Source organism: Rousettus aegyptiacus, unplaced genomic scaffold (genome assembly GCF_014176215.1).
Source record: "Rousettus aegyptiacus isolate mRouAeg1 unplaced genomic scaffold, mRouAeg1.p scaffold_m13_p_6, whole genome shotgun sequence".
In the NCBI taxonomy this organism is placed as follows: domain Eukaryota; kingdom Metazoa; phylum Chordata; class Mammalia; order Chiroptera; family Pteropodidae; genus Rousettus; species Rousettus aegyptiacus.
In genome coordinates this window covers 77,834,331-77,845,476 of record NW_023416309.1, presented here as the reverse complement: position 1 = coordinate 77,845,476, position 11,146 = coordinate 77,834,331, and the positions used below count along the sequence as shown (strand labels likewise).

Genomic DNA, 11,146 nt, shown 5'->3' with positions numbered 1-11,146 from the left:
AAACATCCTAAGGTGGGCAGGGCCTAGGTGTTCTCCTCTCCAGGTGACCTCGATCGTGCCTAGGTGGGTGCCAGTCACACACTCGGTTCCTCTCAGGACTAATATTTATAGTATGTCTCATTTCTTCCTCTGGTCAGATAATTTTCCCACTGCCCTTTCCGATCATCAGAAACCATCGAATTTCGGGGCTGAAAAACAAATCCCAGTTCAATAACCTTGTTTTTCAGCCAAGGAAAGGGAGATGCCATGAGTTGTCTTGTCCCAAACCCTAGTTAGTGCCCCAGGCAAAGACCAGGAAAAAACCAGAGTCCCAGTATTGGGCCAATGTTTTCTCCACTCCATCAGCCTGCCTCCAGGCCTCCTCCTGTAAGACTCTTCTTCAGTCCTATCTCCCACCCATGCTAGCCAGGGTGCCCTCTTGGGGTGGGACCACAGGCAGCAAGGAAGGCCAGGGCCTGAAGGAAGGTCTAGTAGAGGAGTGGGGTGTGTGAATGTGTGTGTGCTGGGGGTGCGTGGCAGAAGGGCAACAGTGGGTTAAAGTTAACACCAGACAATGATGCAATCCCAGAATCTGAATTGAGTGCAGGTCGCTTTAAGAAAGGAGTAGCTGTAATCTGAAGCCTGCTGGACGCTGGATTGGGAGGCAGCAGAAAAAGCTCTTGTGCTTGCAGGAGCCCCCTCAGTGTGCAGACCTAGGCTGGGCGTGGAGCTGCAGCGCACCCACAGGTAAAGCAACTCGCTGTCTGGTCTGTGTGTCAGGGAAAGGCAGGAGAGGCTCCCTTGGGCAGGGAGGACTGGAGAGAGGCAGGGTACCCAAGAAGTGAAAAAGAGGAGTGCCAGGGAGAGGTGGTGACGAAACAGTAGCCCCCTTAACTTGTGTGCCAGAGTGAGTGGATAAGAAAGGGCAGAGAGTCGGGGGTCAGAAGGCTGTGTCCCAAATATCTCCAACCCCCCCTGTACCACTAGGAGATGCTGGGAAGACTTGAATGAAGTGGGTGGAAGCAATGGAGGGGTAGGGGTGGGGGAGAAGCAGAGACCTCAGCTGCTGGGTCAGGTCTGAGCAGCACCTCAAAAGGGCTCTGCAGCCCTGAGAGTAGGAGGCTGTCAGGGGGCTGTGCTTCCATGGGGGGCAGCTGGGGAGGCAGCCCATCCTGCAGCCCAGCTTTGCCTTTTGCTCAGCTCCCTGCTGCTTTTTCACAGTCAACTGGTGCTGATTTCAAAGGTAGCTTCCCAACACCACCAAGCAACTGGCCTGTTGAGCCCTACTTGAGGGTTGGATTGGAGGACAGCTAGGCTCTTTTATTTAGTGCCCACTGTTTTCCGTTGGCCAAATTAGCTGCCAGTAAAAGCTGGGAGGTCAATGGGGTTTTGGCCTCTTGCAAATAGTGATCACTATTTATCCCAGCCAATGTTTGAGGTTTGGGGGCTCGGCTGCCAGTACTGGAGAGAATGGCTGCCCACACCCTTTCTGCTCCTTGGGGCAAGCCACAGCAAGAAGTGGGTCTGAGCCAGGGAAAAGCTACAAGCTTCCCGGAAACCCAATTACTATTTGGCTAAGGGTGGGAGAGGAAGGGGGCCAGGGAGTTCTATTCCTAGAGTGGCCCTTTGGGAGTTCGGGGAGGTGACACTCATGGGCACACTGGTCCAACGCAATCAGGTTCCGAGACTTCAGAAGGAACTTGCCTGGAGACTAGTGAGGTTACTGTGAGTGGGATGGACCTGGAGGGGACCCTTCAGAATCTTCCTCCCAAAGCCAAGGGAGAGGGTGGTGACTTTTCTTGCACTGCCCATGAAGTCCACAGCCATGTGGCTTGAAGGCTGTGTGGTTCTGGGAGGAGGAGGGATGGTGTTTGTCTCATAACTAGGTTTAATCTGAAACACATGTATTGGCTCAAATTTATCCTCCCAGCTTAAAGGCAAGACCACAAAATCCAAGTTCCTTGTGTCTCTTGATTTGGGCAATGTGGCAGACAGTGAGGCCTGACCTCGGCCCAACAGGAAGGATATCTATCTCCTCCCCATGCCCGCCCCCACTTGGTAGGACAGGAGTCTGGCTTGGATACTGCCCTTTGGACAGGATGGCATCGTTGTCCCTGTGCCCCTTGCCAGGCAATCGTTGCCTGCTCCAGCCCATGGAATAATCACCTTGGACAAGGCATTAAATTATGCTCAGAGGGGGCTCCTCCCATGCAGACACCTACTATCTGCCCTCTTGCTGCTCTTGTAGGAGACTTTCAATAATCTCTCCAATTCCCTCATCCCCAGGACTTTAGGTGGAGGATTCAAAGAGGTGCCATTAATACTATGTGTCCTGGAGACTGGCTTTAGGTCAGCTGTGGAGCTATGTGCCTTTTCCCACCAGGGTCCCTCATCTCATCTTCGGTCCTCAGCCCACCCATGTGGTGACAGCGATCATAGGACCTGGGGCTTGAGCTAAAACTCTGTTGGGATTCCTACAGAGAACGTCCCACCTTCAAGGGCGTTGGAATTGTGAACTTGGTTTGCTTAAACACCATGCCAGAATGACCTCCACCTCCTACTGTAACTCCCTGCCTTGGCCTGGGTGACTAGAGTTAACAACTTTTCCTCTAGCCTTGTTGCCTATGCATCTCACTAAATTTTCAGTCTCTAATAAACCAGTCTCTTGAAGCTCAGGCAAGGAAGGATCCAGCTAGCTTTGGGTGGGGCTGGCTGGGTGGAGAGAGAGGCTGTAAGCCTGGATAGTGTTAAGGTCTCTATCTTGCACTGCAGAAAAAGCTTTGAGACAACGGAAAATTCCTCCCTGAGGGGCAGAGGCAGCCATGTGGAAGAGCAGCTGCCTGAGAACAAGGGGCTCCATGGAGCTCACTCTGAGACACAAGCTCGAGATCAGGGTTTAGAAGGAAAGCCAGGCTAGTTCCCACTGGCAGTCCAGCCATAAGCTGAGCAAACTCAGGAGGTGATCCTTTCTTTTGTTCATTTCATGTTCTACAATCTTGTCTGGTGGATTATTAGGCTTAATTTTAAGGACTTTGGCCAAAAATCACATACCGCACTCCTAACTTTCCTATTTGTTCAGAGAAGTCAGAAAAGCATGTATGTTGTGTGTGTGTGGATGTGTATGGGTCTTATAAAGGATGATGAAAGAGCTTGAGACCCTGGTGTGTGTGTGTGTGTGTGTGTGTGTGTTTCAGGGGAGGTGAGTGGCAGGAAAAACATATTATAAATTCTTGACTTTGCAGTATGGATGGAGGGAAAACTTGGACCAGCTAAAGGTCCTGGTTGCTGAGAAACTGTCCCACTTTCTAACCAGAAGGCCGCTTGGAGGATCTTATCTGTGAATGTTCCCAGCTGCCTTATTCCCTCCCACCCCCATATCCTGACTCCAGGGCCCAGAGGCCAGACCGGAGCTGGGTCAAAAGAGACCATGGCTGGGGAGGCGAAGGAGCTTGGGTGGTCTTACTGAATGGCAGGGTTGTTTAACCTGAAGGAAAGAAGGCCCTTGGGGTGTAAGAGCTATTTTTGAACTGGTAGGGGGAAGAAGACCTGGTTCTGCAGGTGAGAAGGGGACCCTGGTGTTCCAGTTGTAGTGACATGTTTTGGCTCAGGGACCACTGGAGAAGAGCTCACCTGTCTCTAGCACTGGTGAGTGCTATTAAGGCATTATCTAATTTAATCCTCATCACAATAGTTAAGAACTACTTGATTTCCATTTTACAAGAGGAGATATTGTGATTTAGAAAGCTGTTAAGACACAGAATTGAGATTTGAAACCAGGCTGTCTGACCCTATACCCAGAACTCCTAATCATGAAAGTAAGAGCTCTTAACACAAAACTGTCTGAAAAGGGAATGAGTCCTTTATGAGGCCACGGGTTCCAGGCCAGAGGAATTCAAGGAGTCTGAGAACTTCTTGGGGATAGCAAGCGCTGGACCGGATGCCTCCGTTCTCTGTGATTCTACATGAGACATAGGTTCTGCTCCATTCTGTTACTAGACATTGCCCCAAATCCTATGTAATGAGCTGGTCTGGTGCCTGCAGGGAAAAGCCTTAGTGTGCACTTGTGCTAGATCATATCTATACAAAGGAGCCCACTGCTGGGTCTTCACTGACCTGGAGCTTTAGGTCTGAGGTGGGTCTCCTGACACAGACTATGGGGTGAAAGCACAGTTCACCATAGGACTGTGGGCCATGAGGCAGGTGGAGGGGTGGGGAGTTGATGAGAGAGAGCGATCATCAAGCTGAGGGTCCACTTCTAGCCTGGAGAGGCTGCAGGGAAGGTGCCTAATCCTGCCAATCTCCTGTTCCCTGCCCAGGGTGGCCTGGGTGGTGCAAGGTGGTGGGTGAGGGAAGTGGGCTGCCACCTCTCACTTTCTTGCAGGCCCCAGGATGCAGGTCCTCATGCTACTCCTTTGGACTGGAGCCCTCCTCGGGCACGGCAGCTGCCAAAACAACGCTGGCAGCCCGGAGGAGGTTAGTGAAGAGTGGGATGAGGTGGGAGCATGGGGACTTGAGCAAGCTCAGTCTCTGCTCAGCAGATACCCAGGTTCCAGGTCAGGCTCTGGCCTTTACACCTAGATAGGACCTTGGTTTCTCCATCAGCAAAACAGAGAAAATGTCTTGCCCTGCCTTTCAGAGAACATAGTGAGGACAAAAATAAGATTCAAAAAAAGTGAAAAGCACAGCACTCTCACAAACCAGGGTTGTCTCTTCAGTGAAGACCTTTTCTCATTCCCTTGCATTCCTGTGGGTCTCCCTGAATGGGTGGTATTCTTGGATATTTGTTCCAATGTAAGAGCATGGAAAGGCCTCTTTCCTGTGCAGAGGAAGCGCAGTGGGGTTGCAAAGGCAGATGCTGAGAAGCCCGATCTGTGACTGCAGGGGTGGAGGAGGCGACTCTCACATGAAGGGCCAGGACAGCCAGTGCATCTTGCCTAGAGCCCTGGACTTTATTGTGAGTTCTGAGTTTGAATTCTGGCTCTACGTCTCACCATTTTGTGGCCTTATACAAGTCACTTTTACCTGAGTCTCTGTTTCCTTATCTATAAAATGAGATTTAAAATACCCATTCTTACATGGCCATTGTGGCCAGACACTTATATTTTATTTACTGAATTCTCATTCTGTAGGTGCTGGAGATGGGTGGAAATGTAAAAGACTTAGTTCTTGCCTTAAAGCAACTCAGTCTTTTGATATATTAGTCTTTTGGGTATCAAATACATCAACAAATATGAAATGAAGTAACTCAAATGAAAAGAACTAGCACAGAGCCTGGCACGTGGTGCATAGTTAATAATATGTAAGTGGTAGTTGACTCTGGAAAAAAAAAAAAGTCAGAAAATGAAAAGCTTCCTTCAGATTAGGGTGATCAGGGAGTCTGTGGTGGAGGCGGTGATATCTGATCAGGGCATGATAGAGAAGTTAACAGGAGGGTCCAGGAAGAGACCTGGGAGCAGTAAGTGAGCCTGGTCTGGCCTGAGAACAGGGTTTCTTGGAAAGGGAGAAGGCTCCTTGCTTTTTTTTTTTTTTAATGTGTCACAGGCCTGAAGCTCACAGGTCACTAGTATTTAACCCTGGTCAGATAATCTCTCTTCTGGGCTGCCCTTCCCTAGTAGAGAGCTCCTGCGTGATCACGGAGTACAATGTCATTCCAACATTAGGCTAAACCTACCATACCCAGGTAGGGAGCCTCAAAAACAATCCCACTCCAAGCCTTGAGACTGGTCATCCACCACTCATTTCCACTGGTTCTTGTACACAAATACAGGGCTCCCCGGCCCCTGACACCACAGGGGTGTCAGTGGAGGAGGAGGATCCCTTCTTCAAGGTCCCTGTGAACAAGCTCGCAGCTGCCGTCTCCAACTTCGGCTACGATCTGTACCGCGTGAGATCCAGCATGAGTCCCACTGCCAATGTGCTCTTGTCTCCACTCAGCGTAGCCACTGCCCTCTCTGCCCTCTCACTGGGTGAGTCTACTAAGGCAGAAAGCCCTAGAATCCTAGAGTTGCCATCTGGCCTCTCCACATCTAGGGCTCTCTAAGCCCCAGAGGCACTGCAATGGGAAGGGGTGGGGAGGGCCAGGAGTTAGTGAGACTGGCCCGAGTGGGAGGGAGCGGAGCACCGCTAATGCAGATGTGTGGCTTCAGGACCACCTACTGATATGGTGACTTTGACGCTCATTCATTCCTTAAATGAGTTTCTATTACTGTGCCAGCCATTCTGCTAGGTTCTGGGGATATGCACATAAGCAGGCATGGTTTTTGCCCTCACTCAGGTGACAGCTTAGTTCACAGGGGAAATTAATAAACAGGTAACTGCAAAGTAGTCTGGTAAATGCTGTGATGGGAGAAGCACAGGGATTTGTACCCCTCAGTCCCACCCTCCTCTCTCTAGGCCTGATGCCCTTAGCCTACTTTAGGAAACTCTCTATTTCTTCTGTTGCCTTCAAATTCCTTGCTCACCTAGAATGTCTCCCAAGTATCACAAGACAAAAAGACTGAGGGTACAGTGTCCCTGTCCTATAGTGGGAACTGGCCTGATTTGGGGCCTGGTAGATAGTTATAGAGGCCCATATCTTTGTCTCTGGCAGGAGCTGAACAGCGGACAGAATCCAGCATTCACCGGGCTCTCTATTATGACCTGATCACCAATCCAGACATCCACAGCACCTATAAGGAACTCCTTGCCTCCGTCACGGCCCCCCAGAAGAACCTCAAGAGTGCTTCCCGAATCATCTTTGAGAAGAGTGAGTGTGCTAGCCTGGGCTGCCTAAAGAGTGTGGGGCTATTTGCTCCATGGGGCAGTGGCGGGAGCAGGTCTTTCTAAAAAGTGGGCCATGTATATCCAGGCCAGGCCTGGCACTGGTGGGCAGGAAAGGGCCCCATGAGCCCAAAGAGGATCAGAAAGAGGAAGTGGGCTGAGGGAGACGGTGGGAAGGGAAGGCCAGGGGAGGGCAGTAACATGAAGAGAAACAGCAGTGAGCAAAATGTGTAGTTCCCTGTCCAGTGCTGATGGGGGAAGCTGGCACAAAGTCCTGGCAAGTCATTGGAAGTTGCCAGGCAGAAAGTCAGGGCCTGCTGAGTGGCAAACCAAAACTTAGGCCTGGCATGCTCTCAAAGAGAGGATGCTTGTTTAGCTCTCAGAGCATACTAACCCTGCTCCATTTCTTCCCAGAGCTGCGGATAAAATCCAGCTTTGTCGCACCACTGGAAAAGTCATATGGTATCAGGCCCAGAGTCCTGACCGGGAACTCTCGCTTGGACCTCCAAGAGATTAACAATTGGGTGCAGGCCCAGATGAAAGGGAAAATCGCTAAGTCCACAAGGGAAATATCCAGTGAAATCAGCATTCTCCTTCTTGGGGTGGCTTACTTCAAGGGTGAGGACTTCTCTACTTCTCTTTTGGCCAAGGGTGGATGGTGAGTGTCAGATAGGGTGGGAAAAGGGGAAGTCAAAGACCTAATTCAACAAGATCCCAGAGGTAAAGCCAAAGGAGGAGCTGAGAAATGCACTTGCCTGAGGCCTATCTGCTGTCATCCAATCCAAGGCAAATGTCTGATAAGTGCCTAAGTGCCTAAGAAGTATAAAAGGCTTGTGGAGAGAAGAAAATACCACCACTCTTGTGCCTGCTGTTAGATTTCTGGCTGGAGTCAGACAAGGGACAAAGCCCAGTTCCACCTTTATTGGCTGTAGAGCCCTGCAGAAGCTTCACAGCCTTTCTGGGCCTATTTTCTCATCTCTAACACAGGGACAATACACTTATTTCAGAGGCACCCTTTCTACATCTTCTCCCATCACACCACAAGCTCAGCACTGTTCCCAGGACATAGCAGGTTCTCGATAAACCACTGTTAGTTCTCTAACAACATTCTTCTAGCCTGTGGTGATGTGCCCAAGACTATTCCATGGGTCCAGTGTGAGGCCAATCCCAATCAGATAAATCTTGGGTAGGATTTCAGGCAACCTCCCCTTAAAATGCTTTATAACCACCCATCAGGCAATAGCAAGAACAGACCCCTAAACTCCTGGAGAAAAGCCCTACTTGAAGCACTGATCTCCAGGAAGTGAAAGAAGCAGTTACAAACCAGCATGTTAAAAGGCCACATTAAAGTAAGGGAGTTTGGTCATCACCTTGCTGTGTGAGCATTGGCAAGTCACTTCACCTCTCTGGGCTTCGGTGCTTTTTCAGTTATCAGAGGGGTGATGAGATGTCAGATTCCCTTCCAGCTCTGACCTCCTTTGATTCTGTTTCCCATATACACCACTACAGAAGCGTACACGTTAACTTTTCTCCCAGGTATCACAGAATTTGTATAATCCAGACAGTCAAATCAATAATATCAAAATCTTTCCTTCTGAGTTTACCTATTCCCTGATGTGTCAGGGCCTCTAACAATTAAGAGTCCTCTAGCCAGGCAATTTTCAACACTATATTTTGGTCTCACCAGGTCCCAATCCCTTTCTGGTCTCCTGGGGCTCAGGGCACTCCATTTGTTTCATTCCAGGGCAGTGGGTAACAAAATTTGACTCCAGAAAGACTTCCCTCCAGGATTTCCACTTGGATGAGGAGAGGACTGTGAGAGTCCCCATGATGTCAGACCCCACGGCCGTTTTACGCTATGGCTTGGATTCTGATCTCAGCTGCAAGGTCTGTAGGAGAGGGATGAGTCGCGGGTGGTGGAGAGGACAGACAGTGTGGAAACACCTTTGAGATCTGATAGCTGTCTAAATTTCGCCCGCTGTGTTACTTTAAGCAAGTGAACAACTTCTCTGAGTCTGTTTTTCTTAAAGGTGGGTAGTTGTCCAAACTTACCCTTTCAGGGCTTGTTGTAAGAATTAATAAGGTAATGGGAAATGGGCCTTCCAGATTGGGCCCTCAAATGGTGTTTTGTTGTCTTTCTTTCCTTCCTTCCTTCTCTCTCTCTCTCTCTCTCTCTCTCTCTCTCTCTCTCTCTCTCTCTCTCTCTCCCTTTCTCTTTTCCTTTGTGTGTGTGTGTGTCAGAAGGATTTTATTTCTAGAATTCAAAGCCAAACTTTCAAAACCTGTCACCAACTCCAAACTGCTGACATTCTAAAATCTTTTAATTTTAAAAAAAGTCAGTAGTTGTTAACTTTTTTCTTTGGGATTCTGCCAAAGCACCTGAAAACACTCAAAAGGAATGCCACGTAGGCACACACATGCATTTCTGTATATAATTTCAGGGGCTGTTGGGGCCCCTACCACCATTTGTCTCACGGACCTTAGGTTAAGAACCTCTGCTCGAAGGATCCATTTTATTGTGGCCTCTGTGTCATTGTGCCCAACACCCCCATTTCTAGTCCAGGGCTCCATATGTAACTGATGATCAGTAACTGTTGGCAGACAAACCTGGGGTGAAAACAGACCAAGAATTCAATTCTAGCTCCTTAGAACCACAGGAAAAAATTCTTTCATCAGATAACTTCACTAGGTATTAGGCCAAGATAAGAAAGGATATCAGTCAACTTTTTAAGGAACATCAGTAGAGGTTTTGCTTCCAGAAAGCAATAGCCTAGAGGGACAACTGTTAAATACATTAGGGGTTGGAGGAAGCAAGGCCAGGGCCCCACCATTGGAGAGAAGGCAGCTGGGGTGTGTGTGTGCGTGCGTGTGCACCTATCCCCTAGGCTCCTGGGCCCCAAAGGACTAACCCATGTGGTTTCTTTTTCCTCTGTTGTTACAGATTGCCCAGCTGCCCTTGACCGGAAGCATGAGTATCATCTTCTTCCTGCCTCTGAAAGTGACCCAGAATTTGACCTTGATAGAAGAGAGCCTCACCTCTGAGTTTATTCATGACATAGACAGAGAACTGAAGACTGTTCAAGCAGTTCTGACTGTCCCTAAGCTGAAGCTGAGTTATGAAGACGAAGTTACTAAGTCCCTACAGGAGATGAGTATGTCTGCAAGACTCCTTTGCTCTTGGGGTGGGTGGGGTTGAGTCTTTGGGCCTTCTACCTTGCTAAGCAGAACTCAAAGGCTCCATGACTTTGTAGGGAAACTGTGGATGATTCTTTAATTCTAATACATAGTGTTGGAGGGGAAGATTGAACTTCCCTTCCTTATCAGACTCATTCCTTAGCCCAATGAGCATACATCCTATAACAGGAACTCAGAACACTGCCTCTCAAGACAGGTTTGTTGACCTGGTTTCTAATATTAACCTCGCTTGCTGTGAGCTCTTGAACAAGTCACTTAACCCTTAACCAGCCCAGAGCTCTACATACCTCACAGCTTACTTACCTCCTTGAATCAGGATTTAAGATTTAGGATTGTATTCTTCCTTGGAATGTTGGATAAGGCAAGGTTTTAATGGAAATCTCTCTCAACCTCTGCAGAGCTGCAATCCTTGTTTGATTCACCAGACTTTAGCAAGATCACGGGCAAACCAATTAAACTTACTCAAGTGGAACATCGAGCTGGCTTTGAGTGGAATGAGGATGGGGCAGGCACCACCCCCAGCCCAGGGATCCAACCCGCGCGCCTCACCTTCCCCCTGGATTATCACCTTAACCAACCTTTCATCTTTGTACTGAGGGACACAGACACAGGGGCCCTTCTCTTCATAGGCAAAATTCTGGACCCCAGGAGTACTTAATGCTCCATTTTTATGTTTGAATACCCCAGAAGAAAACCCTAGAGGGACAGCAGATTATACATTACATGAAGTCTGCCCCTATAATGTTTCAATGTATACTTTGCAATAAAAGTGCTTTATCCTTAACTTTTGTTACCCTGTTCCTTCTCCTATTCTGAGCTATATTGTTTAATATGAAGATAAATAGCCTTTTAGGAATTTGCTGGTCCAGCACTTATCGCCTGGGCCTATCTAAACTCTGAAAAAAGTAACTATTTATAAGGACTTTTAGTTATCTACATTGTATAAGGCAGGGACTGATTCTCTGCTCTGGGGTGTTTACACACTAGGACCACTAATCCCCCTCAGAGGGCATTTTGTGCCTCCGCAATCTTAAATAAACCAGACTTCAGGTTTTATTGAAAGCACAGATATCCCCCTAGTCAAGCTAATGTCATCTGACAACACAGAAGGATAACACATGGACAGATCAGGGAGGTAATTTATGACTTCAGAATATAATTATTTTATAAAGCATTTAAAGCAAGCTCTCAAGTACACATAAAATGAGACTTG

At 48.5% G+C, this 11,146-nt stretch overlaps 1 protein-coding gene across 1 annotated transcript; it reads left to right on the top strand.

The window, feature by feature from the left end:
* Positions 1-590: 590 nt before the first annotated feature.
* SERPINF1 (serpin family F member 1) lies at positions 591-10,717 on the top strand. The gene is made up of 8 exons (XM_016138929.2): positions 591-726; positions 4,361-4,452; positions 5,747-5,945; positions 6,569-6,724; positions 7,153-7,356; positions 8,483-8,625; positions 9,680-9,890; positions 10,332-10,717. The coding sequence occupies exons 2-8, from the start codon at positions 4,369-4,371 to the stop codon at positions 10,589-10,591; spliced, it is 1,257 nt and encodes a 418-aa protein (XP_015994415.1). The 5' UTR covers positions 591-726; positions 4,361-4,368; the 3' UTR covers positions 10,592-10,717.
* The last annotated feature ends 429 nt before the right edge of the window (positions 10,718-11,146 follow it).